Here is a 23301-nt window from a genome sequence, read left to right on the forward strand (position 1 = left end):
TGTTGAACTTGGTTTTTTATCACAATGGTTCAGAGGAATGAAGGGGAGCTGTGGGGAAAAAAGAAGCATCACAAATATCATCAACAGTAGTTCCTGTGACAAGTAGTACTGTTCGTTGGTTTGTTTGTTGTTTAACGCCGCACTCAGCCATATTCCAGCTATATGACAGCTGACTAAATAATCGAGTCAGGGCCAGACAATCCAGTGATTGACATCATGAGCATCGATGTACGTATTTGGGATACAATGACATGCATCAACCAAGTCAGCGAGCCTGATCCACCCGATCCCGTTAGTCGCCTCTTACAGCAAGCATAGTCGCCTCTTACAACAAGCAGAGGTCTCTACCCGGATCTTCATGGCTATCTGGCCAAGGGAGGGGTCATACAGATGCTTGTAAACAGAAATGAAGGTTGACATTGACACGATTACATATCAGAGCCTTGCAGATTTGGTTATTTCCTGAAATTAAGGATTGTACAGTGTTCCATTTGGATTTTATTTATTTTGAGGATAATATACTTTTGAATGGGATAAATTTATTTCTGGGACTATATCACTTGATCAGTTGGGACAAGTGTTCATGAAACCCTAATTTTGCATGTTCCTGTTTACACTCGTAGTATGACCTGACCCGTGAAGATTCCGGGGTAGAATAGGTCTTCAGCAACCCATACTTGCCGTAAAAGGCGACCAACGGGATCGGGTGGTCAGGCTCGCTGACTTGGTTGATACATGTCATCGTATCCCAATTGCGTGAATCTATGCTCATGATTTCAATCTGGATTGTCTGGTCCAGACTCAATTATTTACAGACCGCTGTGAGTGCAGCGTTAAACAACAAACAAAACAAAAATAGTATGACCTTTATGATCTAATGGCACATTAAACTTTCAAAACAAGGGTGAGCTACTAACCTCTATTTGATATTACTGGAAACCGCCTCCATGGTCTAGTGGGAGAGTGGAAGGTCCGGGGTTTGATCCTTGGCCGCGTCATACCAAAAGACTTTAAAAGATGGTACTTGTTACCTTGTCTGGCGCTCAGCATTAAGGTGCTAAAACAAGGACTAGTTTGCTTGGGGTCAGTATACTGTGTCTGAGTGGGGTATTCATGTCAAACTGCGGCATGGTATCTCAGTGAGCTAGCACTATAAATCAGCATCAGTTCAGACTAGTGCAAGCAGCCAAACACACATGCATGCATGCATGCAGGTCACTATATAAGTGCAATAATCTAGGAAGCAACATTAAATCCCATTTCACCTCACCTGATATTATTTGACCGTTCGGGGGGCACTGGAGGCCCAGTCGTCTAAGGCGCCGCGATTCACTGTGCAGAGTTGCGTCCCTTGGGCATGCCAGAAACCTATGTTTGTGGGTTCGAATCCCGGTTCGCCAGGATTATGTTTCTAGGTTTGTCAGCACCATACCCGTGCTCGTGGGTTTCACTGAAGTGATAAACGTGTGAGACCTGCATCACTTCAGGATTTACTCCCACATTAAGCTGACACGCTGTGATATGACTGGAATACTGTTAAAAGCGGCGTTAAACTCAACTCACTCACTTGACTGTTCACACAGATTCCATTCAGATATCCATATTCAATACAAACAAGTGAGTACACTATACCCTGCGCAGCACCTGTAACACAGAACACAGAACAGATGAGTACCTGAGGTGTGGGCCTGTAGAGTTGCCTCCCTTGTATCATTGTTGCGTAAACAGCGTCCAGTCGAGAGGCGTGTTTCTCTTTACTCTAAATAATGTAACCAGCAGTTAACAAACGTAACATGGTCTCAGAGCGGGATCAAAATCAACCCAAAGAATTTCTCAATCGAAGAAAAAGCAAATATTCAATCGAAATACTGTCAATATTTGAAACAGCGTGGGCCGCTACACGTGATACAGTTTTCGTGCATTGACATTCATGAAGTTTTACCTCATTTTGATGATAAATCTGTGAATTATGCGACTTTGTGTGCAAAGTATGATCAATATTTGCCATAACTGACCGATTTTGATGCTTTCACGATTGTCAAAAGTGAATTTTAAGTAGAACTCTGTTCGATTTTCAAATCTAGATATGCTGAGGCTCCTTTAGCAATATTTTAATACAAGCAAGTACAGAACTGAAATAAACCATGGCCAAAGGTGAAGAAGCTGCACCACAGAGAATTTATATGCCTTCTGCAATTCCATTGCCCCCTAAACTTGAATTAAAGGGGAATTTAGCATCAGAGATTCAAGCGTGGCTGGGATAACTACGAGATTGCGAATAAAGGACATAGAACAGCTACATTGTTAACTGCAATTGGTTCGGATGCACTCGAAGTTTGTGATGGTTTCCAATTTGAATATGAAGAAGCCAAAACTGACATTGATATTGTTGTGCAGAAATTTGCATCATTTTGTGTTGGTGCTACAAATGAGACACTAATGAACGCTATCTGTTCAACAAGAGAATGGTGAAACCATCAATGCATGTGTTGCTGCTCTTCGTTCATTGGCCAAGTCCTGCAATTATGGAACTTTGATAAATTCTCTAATCAGAAACAAAATTGTCATCGGAATTTCAAATAACAGTACCAGAAAGAAGTTATAACAGATTTCTGATTTGAATCTGGAGAGGTGTATATCAATATGCAGAGCTCGTGAAACAACAGATCAACAGCTCAAGTCGATGAAGAGTGAACAAGTTTCACATGTCAGTGGTGAAACTCACAGGAAAGGGCCTCCTAGGAAACGTGAGAAATGAACATGAACCTGTGACTGCAGATATTGTGGTAGATCACATGCCAGAGATAGAGACATGCGTCCAGCCGTTGGTAAGACATGCTCTTATTGCAACGGTGTTAATCATTTTGAACTGAAGTGCAAGCTGAAAAGTAAAAAATCAAGGTCAAAGCGTCAAAGTAAACAGAGACAGAATACCTGTGCGGTCGAAGCTGATGACTATGACTCGGACAGTTAGTCAAATGAGTATGCTCTGAGCGTTGAAGAATATGTCTCCATGGTGAATGGCAGTCCTCAGAAGAGACTATTTGCTCATATGACACAAGGAGATGATCAAGTTTCAGCTTGATTATGGAGCAACGATCAATGCTATGTCACAGTCACTGTATAACTCCCTCTATGACAACAGACCTGATGAACTGAATAAATACGACACTCCACTGGTGATGTACAACAAATGAAAACAGCTGGCAGGAAGAAACTGTGGGTCAAGAATCCTAAGACTAATGATAAGTATCAGCTAGAGTTTATCATTGTGAAAGATGAAGTGAGACCAGTTCTAGGATCTCAAGCCATACAAGAAATGAATCTCATCACTGTCAATGTTGAGAACATTCTTTCTGTGTCAGGCGATTGTCTACTTGAAGAATTCTCTGATATCTTCAATGGTGAAGGCAAGCTTGATGGATCACTGAAGCTCGAAATAGATCCAATAGTCACGTCAGTCAAGATACCACTTCGAAAGGTACCTTTGTCTATCAAGCCAAAGCTCAAGGCTAAAATTAGCACGTTGGAGAAGATCGAGGTCATCAAAAAGGTTGATGTACCAACTGATTTGATATCTGCTATGGTGGTCGTCATGAAACCTAGTGGTCGTCTTCGAGTGTGCCTAGATCCACAGCCTCTTAAAAAAGCCACTATCCCATGCCAACAATCGAGGACGTCCTTCCTGAACTTTCAACTGCCTAAGTGTTCACAGTGGTTGACGTCAAAAATGGCTTTTGGCATGTCTGTTTGGATGAGGATAGTAGCTACCTCACGACTTTCGATACTCCATGGGGTCGCTATAGATGGATCAGGATGCCATTTGGAATATCCCTGGTGCCTGAGAAGTTCCAGAGAAGACTCGCTCGAAGGTCTTCATGGTGCCAAAGCTTTACATGATGATATCATAGTGTATGGATCAGGACGCACTATGGATGATACAGTCAAAGATCATGACTCTAATATGAAAGCTGTGTTTGAAACATGCAGGTCAAAAGGCATCAAATTAAATTTTCAGAAAATGAAGCGGAAGAAAACTGAGGTATTCTACTTAGGACATGTGATATCTGCTGATGGTTTGAAAGCAGAGCCATCAAAGGTGGAAGCGATAGTGAAAATGCCTGTTCCATCAGACTAACAGGGTATCCAGCGTCTGTTGGGACTCACTAACTTTGTCCAGAGATTTGCACCACAACTGTCAGAAGTAACTGCACCATTCAGAGAGCTGCTCAAAGCTGATGTTGCTTTCAAGTGGACTGATGGCATTCACACTAAAGCCTTAAATGAAGTGAAGCAGATCTTGTCCTTGCCACCTGTCCTGAAATACTTCAATCCAGAATTGGATACAGTTGTTCAATGTGACGCTTCTGAGAGAGGTCTGGGAGCCTGCCTTCTTCAGAACAACCAACCAGTCATGTATGCATCAAGTGAGTGAGTGAGTGAGTATGGTTTTACGCCGCTTTTAGCAATATTCCAGCAATATCACGGCGGGGGACACCAGAAATGGGCTTCACACATTGTACCCATGTCGGGAATCGAACCCAGGTCTTTGGCGTGATGAGCGAACGCTTTGACCATTAGGCTACCCGACCGCCCCTATATGCATCTCTTACAGAGACTGAGATCAATTATGCTCAAATTGAAAAAGAGCTCTGGCTATCGTGTTTGGTATGGAGAAGTTCGACAACTATGTGTATGGGAGACATGTTCTTGTGGAATCAGACCACAAACCGCTAGAGACTATCATGAAAAAAAGTCTACTCAGTGCTCCTAAATGACTCCAAAGGATGATGCTACGCTTACAGAGATACGACTTTGAGGTACTCCACAAGAAGGGTACCCTGATGGTCTTAGCAGATACCCTGAGTCAAGCTTATCTGCCACAGAAATCTCAGCATCAAAGTCATGATGATCAGGGAGTCATGTCCATCTATGAACGTTCTGAAAGTTGATATTGAATCAATAAATATGGTTCAGTACATTCAAGTGTCATCAAATACATTTGGTGAGATTGCCGACGCATCATCTAAGGATCCAGAAATCAAGTCGTTGATTGCTGTCATCAGAGATGGATGGCCAGACAATAGGGCAAATGTACCAGTAAATGTGCAGCAATACTACAACTACAGAGATTAACTCTCTGTCCAGGGTGATGTTGTCTACAAAGGTGACAGACTTGTAGTGTCGAAATCTGTTCTACAGAACATCATAACTAACCTACACACAAGTCATATCGGAATACAGGGTTGCCTGAGAAGAGGTCGTGAAGCTGTATTCTGGGCCAACATGAGCAAGGATGTCACGGAATACATTAGCAAGTGTGACATCTGTGTAGTGTATAATGACAATCACGGACTTGTTTGAGTTCGAGGGAAAAGATTACCTCATCACAACAGATTATTATTCTAATTTCTTTGAAGTGGACCGACTGTTCGACAAAACTGCTTCAACAGTCATCAAGTTACTCAAACAACACTTTTCATGACATGGCATTCCAAGTGAAGTTGTTTCAGACAATGGACCTCCATTTGGTTCCAAAGCCTTTGCTCAGTTCTCAAAAAGAACTATAACTTCCAGCACACGACCAGTTCTCCCGATTATTCTCAGTCGAATGGAAAAGTGGAAAACTCAGTGGAGATTGCTAAAAGACTCATGATCAAGTCAAAGAAAGCAAGTACAGATCCACAACTTGCTCTTCTTGATTGGAGGAATACTCCTTCTGAACAAATAGGAAGTTCACCTGTTCAGCGTTTGTTCAGGAGAAGAACAAATACTTTGATCAGTATGTCATCCAAGCAGCTTGTGCCTATAACTGCGAAGTCAGTATCCAAGAAACTTAGAGAAAGACTAAGCAAAAAGATACTATGATGAACATGTGAATCCAACTACCAGATCTACAAGCTGGTGATACAGTTGTTCTCAAGCCTTTTGGAAGAAGAATTTTAAGGAATGGACCACTGCTACGGTCAGAAACAAAGTTGGTATCAGATCATACCAAGTTGAAACAGAAGGTGCACAGTACAGGCGAAATCGTAAACACCTTCGCGGTCCAAAATCACTTGACTTTCAACTATATGTTCATCATGATCAAATTGAACATCGTCCAACAGAACCAAAACATTCATCAGTTCTTGTACAACAGTCAAGACCTGAATTAAGATCTGAACTGTCAAGACCTCAGCAGCCTACCTCAACAGCGAGTGCCAAGTCAAGACAAAGTTGGTATGTTTGTTTGTTGTTTTACGCCGCACTCAGCAATATTGCAGCTATACGACGGCAGTCTGTAAATAATCGAGACTGGACCAGACAATACAGTGATTGACGTCATGCACATCGATCCACGCAATTGGGATACGATGACATGCATCAACCAAGTCAGCGAGCCTGACCACCCAATCCCGTTAGTCGCCTTTTACGACAAGCAAAGTCGCCTTTTATGGCAAGCATGGGTTGCTGAAGACCTATTCTACCCCAGATCTTCACGGGTCAGTCCAGACAAAGATTAGAAGTGGCAGTTGTAATGCCCCCTGCATATCTCAAAGACTTTGTGCAAAAATAGCAGTGTAGTGTTAGGACAGTGAGCCATGTGTTCAATTCAGTTATAAGTTCATAGTTTTTAGTGTTGAACATTGTTATTTGAGTTAGCAGTCAGTGACTCAACATAATGCTTCATTGGAAAATGTATCAGTGATATTGTGTTGACATTTTCAAGTTGGGATACAAACATTCTATTATTTCAGGTATCAATATTTCAAAGATCAAAAGACTCTAAATTTTGATAATTTTGAATGATTTATTGATGATGTTTATTTCATGTTCAAATGATGTGTGTTGGCCTTATATCTCCTCCCAACATCGATGATGATTGAATTTAAAGGTAACAGTTTTATCTTAAAGAGGGGAGATGTAGTGGTATATCCAGAGCGCACAGAGTTGCCTCTCTTGTATCATTGTTGAGTAAACAGCGCCAGGCGAGAAGCGTGTTTCTCTTTACTCTAAATAATCTAACCAGCATAGGCTAGACTTCCCTGTTATAGTCACCATGGGATTTCTGGACAGCATTCTCAGAGATACACAATACAAAAGAAATATAATCTGTTTATTCACAAACCACCACCTGTCACAAAAGTGACATGTTGTAAACATGTAACTGATATCAGTGACTCCCAGATAAATAGCCAAACCCTAAGAAAACCAAGAGTGAAAATGACTTAGGCTAAAAAAAATAATAGTCTTGGTTCTCAGGCACTGCCCACATCATCATAAAGTTCATTGCACCTTTCGTTTTTGTTTCCATTTTCAATTTTTGTGTGCATTGTGTTAAAGTATTAGGATTTTTATATTTTTTAGATTATGGAAATAAAAACAAAACGTGCGGCAGACTTTATGAAGACGTGGGTTGTGCCTCAGAACCAAGACTATTATATTATTTAGCCTTATCAACATGAATATATACTCTTTAAAAAAAGTAGGGGATTCTTAAAATTTCCAAAATAGTAAGAGATATTAGTTTCTAGTAATAGTTGTATGATAATAATGAATATATAGGGGACATATTGTAAATGGTAGTGAAGAATGACAGATGTTATGACTGCCATTGATCTTGAAGGATGATAGGAGTAATGTGGGAAATTTCAAAGTTGACATTTTCCGATCAGTATACCACCACAATTTGTCTCAGTCTTTCACTCGACCATGCATACTGTGTATCATTCTCCCAGTAGCGATTTGAAGGAGTCTGTCCCACTCCTCTTGCAGTGCCTGGCCAAGTTCAGTCAAAGTGGTCGGCAGCCAATGACGTTGACGCGAGTTACCCCAGTTTCTACGTTGTGTACACAGTTGACGTCTGTTGGCAATATGGCCATTTGTAAGGGGCAGCACAACACGTGCCCGTCGAGCATGTGGACGATTTCTAATTGTCTGACCCGTAACTTGTACTCCAGCAGGATGTTTGTCGTCAACACTTATCTTTCTTCTAATACTTGGTATGAACATTTATTTTTCATGATCCTCTACTATTTTTGAAGAGCATACATCCAATTTCATAATTATACAATACAATATACCCTGTGCAACACATGTATTACAGAACACTGAACAGACGAGTACCTGAGGTATGGGTCGACTGGGACACCTTTAGGTTGTGTTTTGGTGGTTGTTTCTGGGGTAAGAAACCTGCTTGAATCTGCTGGACTGTCCTGATATAGTCACCATGAGATTTCCAACATCCTACTGATACACAGTACACAAGAAATAAAATCTGTTTATTCACAAACCACCACCTGTCACAAAACTGTGAGATTATGTTACCAGTGATTCCAAAGATATTAGCCAAATACTAACAAGAGTGTGCCTAACGTGGCTATATCCCCCGCCCCTGTTGCAGAATTTATGACATAATTAAATCTAAACAAACCCTAACCTTTTTTAACCGAGGTGGAACTTGTCATGGAAATTGTAAAAAAAAGAAGAGTTTGGAACCTAAGTCCACCTTGTTGCCATGGAAACGTAAAAAATAAAAAGTTCTAAAATTTCTAAATAGCAAAAGGCGACAGTTCAGGCAAAGTTTCATGAAAAAATATTGAACTTTGTTGGGCGGGGGATAATAAGATAAGAGTGAAAATGACTCGTTACCAACATGAATATATATAATTATAACTGAAATCAGACTAAAATCAATGATAAATAAAGACTAGAATATTTGGTTTCATTTGCCTCAAACCCATGCTTGTAAGAAGCGATTAAAGGGGTTTGGGTAGTCAGGATAGCTGACTTGGTTGTCATCATATCCCAATTGCATAGATAGATGCTCATGATGTCAATCACTGAGTTGTCTAGTCCAAACTTATTTACATGCTGCCATCATATTGCTAGAGTATTGCTGAGTGTGCTATTAAACACACTCAACAAACAAACAAACAAAACAAAGCAGCAGCATACCAAAAGACATTAAAAGATGGTACTTGTTGTTACCATATCTGGCGCTTGGTATTAAGGGGCTAAAACAAGGACTGGTCGGCTAAGTCAGTCTGAGTGGGGTATTCATGTTAAACTGCGGCATGGTATCTCAGTGGGCTAGCACTATAAATCTGCATCAGTCCAGATACGCACGCACGCATGCAACGTTAAACAGCATTTCACCTCACCATGCTATTCATTAAACTAATGATGTACCACTTACTGGTAGTGATTTTACCCAAGGACTTTTCCATAGGAGGTGTATAACACATAAAGAGATCTATAATACCCTTAAGGAGGTGACTATGCTTGTCGTAAAAGGCGACTAACGGGATCGGGTGGTCAGGCTCGCTGACTTGGTTGATGCACGTCATCGATCCCAATTGCATGGATCAATGCTCACGATATTAATCACTGGGTTGTCTGGTCCAGACTCGATTATTTACAGACCAACATCATATAGCTGGAATATTGCTGAGTGCGGTGTTACACAACAACCCAAACCCAATCCCAAGGATATACTGAAAGATAAGTCCTTTGATGTGTAGTAATTCTATCCCAATAATAGGAAAGTCTAGATATGTGGACAGTACATGATGCCATGTCTTATAGGGACAACTTGTTATTATTTACATAATCAAGAAATTATGATTTAAACTAATAATTATTGTTAGAGACATGTGAAAGTCTAGATCTATAAGTGAGATGGTTAAAAAGCGATATTTTATGTACTATCCAACTTACCAACATAATATATACTACCGGAACTCAAAAGCAGTTAAAGAGCACCTGATTCTTTAATATTACTTCAGTTAATCTGTTATCGCTGGTGGGTAATGTAGCACACAGCCTTTCAATTGTGGGTGTTCTTAACTACTCTTGAGTAGAATATAATGTATTAGGATTGGATATGGAATCATAAGTAAGAGTAACCCGAACAAAATCACATTCATAATTTTCAAAGATTTTGACGATTATAAACAACATGCTGCTGATATAGATCATCTGTCAAAACCATCCATGTGCATCAAATACAAACGTTTAATAACACTGAGACACAGCTGTGCATCATGTATATTATGTTGAAATGAGGAATATATTTAAGAATTGATTTTCACTTTGAGTTTAATTGTATTTAGTACGTGTGACTTCCTGTTTACACTGACAGCCATATAACAACCAGCTGTATCGTGGAATAACAAAGTTCCTCAAAATGAGAGGTGACATAAGCAAATGTATGCTCAACATGCACTACAAGAACAACTTTTGTAGTTTCTTTACAACAAATGTATTCAAATAGTATCCTAATAAGATGTTAAAGGTCTGTTAAAAAATACCTCAGTAAGTCAGTAACAATGACAGCGCATCGTAATAAGTACAAGACGTCAAAATGGCCAACACGGGACAGAAGAGATTCCCAAAGTTATTAATGAACCTGTGGCTATAACAAGTGATAACTGATCAATTGGCCAATCATTGAAAGGTGATTGTAAAGATGTGTCCAATAGATACTAAGGTAAATTCACAGATTGCAGTAGATTGTCGCTGTAGTCTAGACACGGATCGAGACGATATAACGATAGTTTGGATGTGCTTGTCTTCGTTTTGTGTCGCGAGGATATCCTTGAAGAGGCATGCAATCAAACCCTCTGACTTATCCCAATGTATGCTAAAACGCTATGAAATGATGTAAAATCAAATGATGTAAATGATGAGAAACAATGCTTCTCTATGTATTCATGCTTGGGAATTCCCATTTTTTTCCCCAGGAATGTGAGTGAGTGAGTAAGTTGGGATTAACGCCACTTTTAACAGTATTCCAGTTATATCAGGGCGTGTCAGCTTAATGTGGGAGGAAAGCACGAAATGACGCAGGTCTTAGATGTTTACCACTTCGGTCAAACCCACGAGCACGGGATTTGGTGCTGACAAATCTAGAAACATAATCGAGGCAAACCCGACTTCGAACCCACAATCATAGGTTTCTGGTGTGCCCAAGGGATGCAACTCTGCACAGCGGATCGCGGTGCCCTAGACGACTGGGCCACCCGTGCCACCCCCAGGAATGTGAAAGTAGTTTTTCAGTCTTTATATCATTTCAAGAATACAGTCTCGTGAAACTTATGAATGTCAAAATGTGGCGTTCATACACTTATGAACTTCAGTTCCGTGGTCATGTGACCAATCTCTCATCCAATGAAAAATCAGTAGATAATGTAAACTTCACTAGAAAATTATAATGAATACAATGACTACAACTGTGCATCATGTATATCAAACATAATGAAAAAAATATATATATAAAGAATAAAAGAAATTAATCTAAAATGTTTGAGTGAGTGAGTTTGGTTTTACGCCGCTTTTAGCAATATTCCAGCAATATCACGGCGGGGGACACCAGAAATGGGCTTCACCTATTGTACCTATGTCAGGTATCGAACCCGGATCTTCAGCGTGACGAGCTAATGCTTTAACCACTAGGCCTCCCAACCGCTCCCTAAAATGTTTGAAAGGGAAATGGTCACATTTCATTACTGAGACATTCAATGAATATTTAAGTAACTTGTTTTGCAATACAGCTGTGCATCATGTATATCAAACATGTTGAAATAAAAAATAATAACTAAAAAATATTAATCTAAAACATTTGCAAATGAAATGATCACATTGATTTCACTGACTAAATGAATTATTACTGCCTAAAGGCCCTAAATCGTTCTGCCTACTGCCCACATCAAACTGGAACCTAGACCATCACATGCGGAGGCAATGGGTAAAGTAAACCTTCCGTGAGTGTTTCAGAAATAGGTTTTGCTTGTTTACTGGGGCTGGAACGATACATCAACTTTGCAACCAATACGCATCATGATACCTTGCTCAAGATCCGATACGTATCGCGATACTTGCATGTGCACTTATCTGTGGTAGGTAAGCCATCTTTTTCATGTACAGGATTGCCAAATACCTGGCACACTAATGATTAACAGTTGGCAGTGTCAGGTATGGCACAATGGATGAAAATATTTGTTTTCACTACTCATTTTCACTAGCAAATAGTGTTTAGTGTAACATTTATTCAAGAAAACATACTTTTTTGTATTTAGAAATGTACCCTGACCAAAATGAGAATACAGAAACATGCCTTAGCTAGCTACTGTGCTTAGGATTGAAGCAACGCTCCACTCCATTAAACAAGAACTCAGTCAATCTATACTTGCCGAATCATTCTAGACTTCAGTAGGATTTATTTATTAATTTATTCTCCAGGTCCTGGGAGACAGACAATGTCCTTCCCTTCAAATGTATATATGTATCTCACTCTACATCATAGACACTGAGCCAGGCCTCAGACAGCTGTTGCAACAATGGCATATGGTATTACTTTGTTGAATCAGTATTCAGAACACAATCACACAAGTATACCAAGCACTATAGTCAATCAAAATTCAGATTACATTCATCCAAAAATAACAGATAATACAATGATTGAATCTAAATTCAAATTGCCTTGATAACAAGTAAGTCCCTTACATAACAAGATTCAAACCTTCCTGGTCACAAATAAGTCATTTCCATAACAAGATTCAAACCCCCTTCGGTCAAACAATAACAAAAAATTCACCTACATAGCAAGATTCACCCCCCACCCCAGTCAAAGAATAACAAGCATATAGTCAACAAAGTCATCTATATCCCCCGCCCATTTTAACTCGTTATGGCCCCAAACCAGGTAACTGACCCAACATTTCTCTTAGCCCATGTCAAAATAGCTTCAATGGAAATTCTAAAATAAACATTTCTAAAACTCCTTAATATCAAATGGCACCAGTTCTGTTCAGTATGTGCTTTATATATAGACATGCAATGTTTGGCAAGGAAATATTTCTGGAAATAATGCCAAGTAATACAAATTTCTAAAATTCATAAATAGCAAAAGGCAACAATTCAACATGTGTCTGAAAGATGTGGAAAATTTCATCCGGAATCGAACCCTACCCTTATTGTTTTTTAAGTCCAACTTGTTGCCATGGAAACGTAAAAAATAAAATTTCTAAACGTGCTAAATATCAAAAGGCACCAGTTCAGTATGTGTCTAGTAGACATGTTAAGTTTTGTAAGAAAGTATTGAATGGGTTTTGAGTTATGCTCCGGAAACAAACTCTACCCTATAGAACCTAAGTCCAACTTGTTGCCATGGAAACATAAAAAATAAAAATTTCTAAAATTCCTAAATAGCAAAAGGCACCAGTTCACTATGTGCCTCGTAGACATGCAAAGTTTTGTAAGAAAGTATTTAATGGTTTTTGAGTTATGCTCTGGAAACGATTTTGGGACACACACACAGACGGACGGATGGACGGAACCCATTTCTATATCCCCCTCCAACTTCGTTGGGGCGGGGGATAATAAATACTTTACTTACATAGCAAGATTCAAACTCCATTGGTCAACCAGAAACAAATAAATCACTTAATGAATCAATATTCAGATCACCAAGGTGGGTCAAACACATCTTCCCGAGGCAAAGGAGTTAACTGACCATAAAAGTCAAGTTTCCGATCTAGGCTGGAATTATGGAGTTATATTTTGGCTTGACTGACGAGGCTATGCATAGGCCAATCAAAATCTTGTAACGAAATTGACATTTGGTTCGTAAACTGCCATGCAGATTTCAGTCAATTGCAGGATTTGCAAAGCATGTGTACCGCCACCTTGGCGTCAACAGATCTTTGCAAATCTTTTCATCTATTTAATCAAGTTGCTCAACTGATTTGATGCTTTTTGCAAAGTAAGACCCGTTTTATCACAATATAGATTTTGATTATTGATCAGATTGTCTTCACTGGGTGCCACCATTTGTTTGAAGCAAATGCACACGATATGAGAGGTTGAATCTGATTGGTCAATAAGAGGGAGATAGAAGGGACATAAGTCGCAAAAGCCACTGGTGGCGCTACGATAAAGCCCAGAAATTCCAGTCTAGTTCGGCAAGGGTGGAAACCTCGACTTTTACAGTCAGTTAACTCCCTTGACTCACGAAGATGGGTCAAACAATAACACATAATTCGATTATTTGAGAAGATTCAGTTTCCACTGATCAAACACATAAAATCAAACAATAACATAAAGATAGCTCATTTCTCAATATCCTCTTCCTTGTGGAGCTTTTTCAGATCCTTGAGAATGATCTTGGCTGCATTCTTCCCCGATTCCATGGCCCCGTGTGTAGTGGTGAAGTGATGCTTGCTACATGCCTCCCCAGCAAACAGCAACACTGGAGCCTGCATAACAAGAGTGAGTGAGTGAATGTTGGTTGAATCAGTGAGGCCTAAAATAATCAGTCTGGACCAGACAAACCATGATTGAAAGCATGAACAGCATTTCATGTCATTGATGACACACAATCTGTCATGTCATAAGGCTTGCCCACCCAATACCCAATTCAGTTGTCTGTTAAAACAAGCATGAGGTACTGGGGACCTAGTCCGACCCGTAATCGTCAGAGGATGGTCAATGTAACAAAACATCAAAAACCCTGGAGCATGGGACTCTTTTTTGGGGAGCTGCAATTCATTTGTACAGAGTTGGGCACACCAGAACCCTATGATTGTGTATTAATATCCCGGATCATCGCTGGTGGTTTTCACCGTGGCGATGAACGTCTTATATTTGCATCACTTTGGGCCCTTACTCCATCAAGCTGACACACTGTGATATAACTGGAATACTGTTAAAAACAGTGATGAGCCCAACTCACTCAACTAGATGAGGGTAGGTTGTTGACAAACTAATAAATAATATCAGAATGTATCTTTGATTTGGTTTCATAGGGACTAACTCTGGACAGCTAATTGCAATGGGGGGGCTGGCATTACTGTCTTGTGAGGAGGAGGGGGGAGAGTTTCTGCCTGGGATTTTGTATGTATTATGTATTTTGGGGGAACATTTTTTTTGGGGGGGACAGTCTGATGCATAAAACGTTTCTGCCATGAAGTATTTACAGTAAATAAGGCATACTTCTCTAGAGGGCAGCGGTTCCCTGAGAATGTCATGGTCGGCCAGCGAGAGATCAGGTGTGATGAGACTGTAGGCCCCTCTGAAGTATGGGTTGGTGTTCCAGAATGTCCTGCATCAGAAGAATCTATTAGGTCTATGTCCTGTAAGGAATAGCATAAAGACAGGGTCTATTAGGATAGAGCACAGAACCCACAAAACACTGGAACTGATACACATCTTTTAACATGTGTAAACTTACAATCATAAATAAAACCAAAATACACTGGTGTCTGACCATTATAATCAGCAAGTCAGGGGTTCTTCTTTTCTACGAGCTACTTCACAAATTGGCACTAACAGTGAGTGAGTTAGTTGGGTTTAACGCCGCTTTTAACAGTATTCCAGTTATATCATGGCATGTCAGCTTAATGTGGGAGGAAAGCCCAAAGTGATGCAGGTCTCAGACGTTTACCACTTCAGTGAAACCCACGAGCACGGGTATGGTGCTGACAAACCTAGAAACATAATCTGGGTGAATCGGGATTCGAACCCACAATCATAGGTTTCTGGCATGCCCAAGGGATGCAACTCTGCACAGTGAATTGCGGTGCCTTAGACAACTGGGCAACCCATGCCCCTGGCGCTAAGAAAAAGTGTCACAAATTCCACACTTGATAAAGGTAGTAGCATCTGTACGTGGATTGAAAGAATACAGTCAGCTGTCTTTGCCAAGAATAGATGTCATAGTAACTGTCCTGTGATTGAAAAACCACTTCCATGGTCTAAAGGATAGAGTATACCCAGACAGAGGAAGGTCAATGGCACGATCCCAATTCAAAAGAGTACCCTGCCTGGTGCTCAGCATTAAGGGGATAAAAACGACTGGTCGGCTCAGAGTCAGTATACAGTGTGTGAGGTGGATATCAATGTTGAACTGCAGCATGGTATCGCAGATGGCTTTAAAACCAGCATTAGTCCAGACTAGTACACCCACATGCCACGCCACGCCACGCCACGCCACACCACACATGAAAGACACAGAAGGTAGGACAGACACATATCATGTCCAAAAATTGCAACAATCTTGAGGCAATGTTAAACCTCATTTCACCTCAACTCCAGTACCTACATTTCAAACGCAATTGATGGTCATCTTCCTGAGGCAAGGGAGTTAACTGACCATAAAGGTGCAGTTTCCACCCTTGCCAAACTAGGATGGAATTTCCAGGCTTGATCGTAGCACCACCAGTGGCTTTTACGAGCTATGTCCCTTCTATGTCCCTCAAGGTGTTCGTCCTCCTTGTGAGGGGCTGTGAGGTGCTGTGAAGGGATAGTTGGCATACTCGACCCTTGTCCATCTTCTCTTAGCAGGAACAGTGGAAGATCTTCCACCCATATGAGGTGGAATCCAGCACTCGACTGCACCGGCACACCCCTTGCTTCCAGCAGGTCCGCACACCTCACTCTTGCCCGGCCCAGACAGGTCAGCACATGATCTGTGTCCGTTACCATGACAACGATATCATTAGGTTGCACAGCTTCAAACAAAATGGTGGCACCCAGTCAAGCATCTTGATAAAAAACATGAAAATATTTGCAAAATATCTGTCGACACCCAGTAGGCAGTGCAAAACCTGCAGTTGACTGAAATCTACACATTGAAATCTATGTTGTTGACAAACCTCTTGTTTGGACTATGCATAGATTCATCAATCAAGCCAAAATGTAACTCCAGAATTCCAGCCTTGTTGGGCAAGGACACTGGGCTTTTGTAGTCAGTTAACTCCCTTGCCTCAGGAAGATGTTGCTTGGTGAGTGGTCAAAATAGCTTCTCCATTGCGGCCATGTACAGCTGATGTAGGGTATCAAACCTTTGTCTCTGGAATGGCAAATGAATGCTTTAACCAAGAGGCTACCCTTCCTCTTGCACTCTGAAAGCATGACACATGAAGAACAAACCCACTCCTACCTGAGGATGCGTGTGGGTGTTGGCACGTCCAGCTTGGTGAAGGTGGTCAGTAGTTCCACACAGACGTCCATCACCTCCTGGTCGTCCAGCGCCTCCATGATCTCCGCCTTCTCCCCACTCACAAACATCTCCAGCACTGTCGGCTGGTTGATGACGCAGTCGAACCCTTGGACTTTCTCATACCAGGCTTCTCCAGACTGAAGTAAACAGGCAATTATTATCATGATTATGCAGAAATAATATACCTTGTTCAAATCATACATAAAGAGGTCATGCCAGATTTTGAAAGAAGAATTTATTTGGTCAAAATTGAAAAGGGCCAAAACAACATGTTCATTTTCGCTACCACAGTCGCCATCTTGAACATTATCTATTCTATTGGCCTATTGGTAGCAAATGAGAAAATCATACCTTTGAAGAATGATACTCATCAATTATTGACCATTCATAAGGGCAATATCCGGTTCTTAAGTCCATAAAACATGATATTGCCCGAATTGTGGTCAATAATTGTTTTATTCGGAGACCATATACATTATATAAAAAACAAGAATATTTCAAATTCAACAATAATTGAACCTGATGTCACACGGGAAGTCACAGGAGATGATGCACAACAAGACTTGAGTTAAGGTCTCACTGATTGGCCAAAAATATTTCTCTTCTTCGAGTCCATTGGCTTAAGCACACAGGGCAATATCAGTTTTGATCAATGCATGGTATGGTGTGTCTCAGGGCAATATCAGTTTTGATCAATGCATGGTATGGTGTGTCTCAGGGCAATACCAGTTTTGATCACTGCTTGGTATGGGGTGTCTCGGGGCAATACCGTGTTTTCAGGAAGGCCATGTGACCTTTTCTTAACCAATGATAACAGATATAATTTGAAATTGTAATAATCTATGATATGACTCCAACAAAACCTTACTTGCCAGGGAGCTAAAAATAATTCCAGCATATTCATAATAGGATTGTTTTGGTAAAATAACGTACCTTAGTTCTAATTTTGGACTTTGCACTCTTCACCTGAACCGGAACATTGTCCAACCAGAGCAGCTGAATACCAAAACAGTTCTCATCCCAGAACCTGGTCTCCCATTCAAGGAAGATCTTGTTCACAGTTCCATAACCCATATTCCTCAGCACATACTTTTTCTCTTCTGGCAAGGAAGGGTCAAACAGAGTTCCCTCCCTTTCTTTCAGAACTCCAACAGAAGGCGTCATGACTACATAGTCTGCTTTGAAAACTTTGCCATCTTCACATTCAATGACTGACTTCTCATTGGAGCCACTTCCTTGACATTCTTCATTTGATGTCTGCCAGTGAACAGTCTTCACTGGTTTTGATAAATAAATGGATTGGGATGGAATCTTCTCAATAATAACATCAAGGAGAGATTTGAAGCCATTCTTGAACTCTGTTGCCCGATCTCCATCACAGTCAAAATATTTGCCCCATGATCTTAAATTCAGCTCATGCAATGATGAACAGGCATTGTCAACATTTTCAAATTGCTTTTGCCATTCTGCGAAGGCTTTTTGTAAGTTCCTTTCATCTTCAGAATCACCTTTGTTATTCATCATGAAATGCTGAAAACACCTATCAAAATATTCTCCAAATGATTTTGGCGTCTGCCCACAAGGAAATAAATCTCGGGCTTTAAAGTGTGACTTTTCCTTTTCAGTGCCACCACCATCCTTGTCACTGCTGCTCTCACTGTCACTTTCACTGCTGTCATCACTTTCACTCTCATCATCCGTGCTGAAGAATTCTTCTGCCTCATGATAGATTTCATCCCAAATCCCAATCATTCTGTGGACAGTCTTCATGTCCACCTCCTCACCCTTGGAAGTGAGGAACAAGTAACCCTCAAACTCATGTAGTCTGCTCCTGGTGCTAACGTCTGCCATGAACTGTTCCTCACCAACAAGGTCATGTTTCTTGGCCAGCTCGTAGACACAGTTTCCCCTGAGCCCATGGATCCACTGTGCACCAAGGTCAAGGACACTCTCACCTTGAATAAGAAAATGTAAAAGACAAAAGAGTCGTGAGTTGTGTAAATGAGTGAGCAGGTTTGTTTACAGTGGCAGGTTTTATTAAATACTTGGCAGTGGTTTGAAATTATGGGGATTCTGGGATCCTTAAAGGGGCACTGATCTAACGCAATTCCCCGGACTGGTTGTTGCCTTTGTTATTGTTTTTTCCCCCGTGAGTACCCGGATGACACGCAACGCAACTGAGCGTGACCAGAGACTGGGCTACGGTCTGCAAGGACAGTTAAATAAACTTGGAGGCTGGAGGCAATATTTGTTTTACGCATTTTTGCATAAACACTGATTGGTTAACTGTGATCTATAAAGCTTTCGACAAAGTGCGCAAGTTAATTAATTTCTTCAGCCTAAACAAACAGACAAAAAGAACGGCGGAGCTCATCGGATGCCGTCATTTGGAAATACCCCAGATGGTTATAGTTTAATACTAAAAAAAAATATCCATGCAGTGAAAGCATTTTCAGATTTCGGATTGCGTCGATAATACGATTAGTACTACCTTGTTGTCATCCACGTTTTCTCGTATAACCCTACACTTGTGTATTTGTCGTCATTCATTTGATGCTCAGTTAATGAATTTAGTATAGGTACAATTAGTTGTAGCACCACTTAGATTACCCGACAAAGGTTCCCATTTGGCATTTATTGTGTCTGGGGTAATTATTCAATCTAAATCCAGGTTTGAAGTGAGGGGAAATGTGTGTTATGTAATATGCACGTGGCAGCCCAGCAAGAGATGAATGATCAGTTGATTTACTTTTTTTTGTAAATGAACGGATCGTTCCTAGTCATCAAAGGATTAACAGAAAATACGTTGATTGATTAATCACTGTTATCTTGCACAGTGGATATGTCAAAAGTGAGTGTTTACATGTCTAGGTTTACTAAAACAAAGGGAATACACTCATATCATGGCGGGAAGTGCCGATGTAAAAACAACATACTTTGTTCAAAGGGTTAACTGATAATACGTTGATTGATTGATCATTGTTATCTATCACTCAATGGATTTTTTAGGAACCGTGGACGTTATGAAAAAAGTTGTCACATGGGCTTTCTCAGCCGACCCTTGAGACTTGACACCTATGTGAAACACCTGAAACAATCCAAGTGATCAGTTGAGAAACGAACAAGGGTTATAATATCCCGAAACGATATATATCTTTTAAAATATTTGATTGTTACAGAGACACGTGACATCTATAAGTGTCTTTGTACAGCTGCAGACGAGTGGGATATTGTTCCTTTGTGTGGGTATTCACGGATACATTCCTCGAACAAGGAAGCTGCCTAAAATTTATACACATAAATTTGGTAGGTTGTAATTATGGTATTTGCATTTTGTTTTTCTTCATTTGAACCGATAATTCGTTCTTGTTTCTCTACGTCTTGGTTGGGAAATTCTATAGACGTTGTTTTCACAGGTCTTTCCCTTTGTAAGCGTGTATATATTACCGTCAATTTTTAAAATGTGATTCTCTAAGGCAATTTATAAAATGTGTAAATATTTCAGTCATTTTGACTAAAAAATCTGTCCAGATTGATTAAGACTATCAAAAGGGCCTACAAACATCACAACAGATTATTATGTAGAATTAGAAGCCAAACAACATAGAAATGTACTTTTCAACGTAACATTTTCAGTCTCTTGGTGATGACATTAAACATCAAAATGTTTGGAATTCGTTATCATAATAATAGAGATGGAAATGTTTTCAGTCAATTTGTAAAATAACTATATATTTAGACGTTTAATAAATATGTTACACATTTTGACAGTAAAATAATATACACACTATAAAAAAAGCAATGCTCAGGTGAAATATTTACTTTATGTTGCAAGTCAAAATAGTGTAAACGAAAATCGCAAAATTACCAAGCAAGTGTCTTATGAAAACTTCGTCACCATTACCGATGCTACCCACAAAGATACCTACATTTCCTTATTATCTCGAAAACTGTATTCCATTTTGTTGATCAATGTGACCATACGCCCTTATTACTAGCGGTATCCCTAAAAGTGCCTAATGCGCTTACGAAGGGCGCAGCAGAGGTCGCGAACTAGTCTAGATTTCTGCTATACATCCGGGTACTCACTGGGAAAAAACAATAACAAAGGCAACAACCAGTCCCGGGGAATTGCGTTAGATCAGTGCCCCTTTAAGATGTGCTCCTGTTGCAGATATGACCTCGGGACCCCCAACAATCTCTAATGTTAAAAGGACCAGGAATTATGTAATTTCGGACACTGCTTGTTTCTACTTTCAATAAGACAATTGGAAGTTAAAATTCATAATGTGAATCAAACCCGTAAAACATCCCACAAACAAATACAAGTCAAGTGCATGTACACTTTTCTCAGTCAGGGAGGAAACATTTTATGATGCTTTATTCCTAAGCATGATCATGCAGTATTAATAAATACAAGCTCTAAACGTAAATCATTTATTCTTTTCACATCCCTTATTTTAATCAGACCCAGACTAGCCTCTAGTTTATGAAAATGAACATGTTACAGTATAAACCAATTATAATTAACAGGAGCCAAGAGGTTTTCTTCATTTTCTGAAACTGCAGTAATCTAGACATGCTAGAATATATATTGGTAGTACTTAGTCATTTATTCAAGGACTGTGAGTGAGTGAGTGAGTGAGTTGGGTTTAACTCCGCTTTTAACAGTATTCCAGTTATATCACGGCGTGTCGGCTTAATGTGGGAGGAAAGCCCGAAGTGATGCAAGTCTCAGACATTTACCACTTCGGTGAAACCCACAAGCACGGGTATGGTGCTGACAAACCTAGAAACATAATCGGGGCGAACGGGGATTCGAACCCACAATCATAGGTTTCTGGCGTGCCCAAGGGACACAACTCTGCACAGCGAATTTGAGGCTCATTACATATGTGTTGAAGACACGTCATATTGGAGAGAGAGGCTCAGGGTAATACATACTTTGTTAATTCAATTTACATTGTCTCAAGAACATTGCATGATATATATACATTGCAAGATTTCTAAACTGTACATGGATCAGAGGAGGACGTCAACTGATTAAATGTAAATCGAGGTAGGTAAACATAAAATCTTTGACTTATATATTTTGCCCTAATGGCATTATAAGCATTACAAATGATAACAATGTGAAGCTCATCTTCAACAGTGTTGTAATTACATAAATCACACACTCGCAGTTCTCATGGTTGCCGAATATGTATTCCTCTTTCTATTTTCAATTGGTGTGAACTACATCAAAACAAGCCAGGGCTACTCTAAATTTTGAAACAGTTATAACTTTAAGTTATAATTCTGAGCAGAAGGATAGCTTATGTAGGGTATAACTATTTGTTTTGGTGCCTCGAATGAGCACATCATGCCAGTCTTGCTCGTATATTGCCTTCACACGAAATACGAATTCTGAGAAAATGCTACTGTCGTATGTACCAGTTGCTGCTCATATATGTAGCCAAATCCCACAGAAAAGAGAATATTTTTACTTTAGAAGCCCAATTAATTTTCCCATTTTCTGCTGCTTGGAACATCATATAACACTTTTTACATATCTACTTTCAGGCATTCATTAGGTACTGCACCAATACTTTAAAATATGTTTGTATGTATAAATGATTACAAGAGTCTACAAAACAGTGTTGAACTCACTTGTGGTGATTTCTGGTTTTGAATAGGTCCCCAGCAATGAGGTGAGGTGAGGTGAGGTGAGGTGAGGTGAGGTGAGGTCACTTGGTCCATAGTGTGTCATTGTACCCTCATGGCATGGATCGTTGTTTACAATATGAATCACTGGATTGTCTGGTACAGACATATAGTAGGAATATTGCAAAGTGCGAACAAAACAAACATTTGAACCATTCCTAGGTTTCTTTCAGTCATGACCACGTTGATCATAAACAAATTAATAATAAGCAATATGACTTAATTGATGCATGTTTACATGGTTCTCTGATTTTTTTAATCTAATTCCACTGAATATGCTCCATAATATTTTGTCATTAAACATAACTAAATAAACGCAGTTATGAGATGAAAGCCTATTAGGAATTTTCCCTAGCTTGTAGCAATGATTAGAAATGGTAACATATTGCCAGGAACTCTTTGCAAAACCACAAAAATTGCTCTACAGCATATTGTATTCTGGCATATCTGTGATAATTATCAACATTTACATGTAGCTTTTTCAGTGTGAGTAAATCCTTCTTCATGCTGAATCAGCAATTTTGCAGCTATCAATGACATTGTGTAGTCACTGTGCAGCTGTGTTATTTGATTTGGTTTTCTGAATTAGTTTTCTGATTTAGTTACAAGGCACT

The 23301-nt window shown here is 39.9% G+C and overlaps 1 protein-coding gene across 2 annotated transcripts in view; it reads right to left on the reverse strand.

Moving 5' to 3' along the window:
• Positions 1-13867: 13867 nt before the first annotated feature.
• The window catches only part of LOC124143897 (spermine oxidase-like), a 43503-nt gene continuing 34069 nt past the window's right edge, over positions 13868-23301 (reverse strand). For both annotated transcript variants that reach the window (XM_046513063.2, XM_046513062.2), the window contains exons 2-5: positions 17918-18939; positions 16925-17121; positions 14977-15085; positions 13868-14240 (exon numbers count right to left, since the gene is read on the reverse strand). In XM_046513063.2, the coding sequence (XP_046369019.1) occupies positions 14094-14240; positions 14977-15085; positions 16925-17121; positions 17918-18835 (1371 nt within the window). In that variant the 5' untranslated portion in view covers positions 18836-18939 and the 3' untranslated portion in view covers positions 13868-14093. The remainder of the gene's footprint in view (positions 14241-14976; positions 15086-16924; positions 17122-17917; positions 18940-23301) is intronic.

The sequence above is a fragment of the Haliotis rufescens genome, unplaced genomic scaffold, assembly GCF_023055435.1.
Source record: "Haliotis rufescens isolate VD_foot unplaced genomic scaffold, xgHalRufe1.0.p SCAF_12, whole genome shotgun sequence".
NCBI classification, from domain to species: Eukaryota; Metazoa; Mollusca; class Gastropoda; order Lepetellida; family Haliotidae; genus Haliotis; species Haliotis rufescens.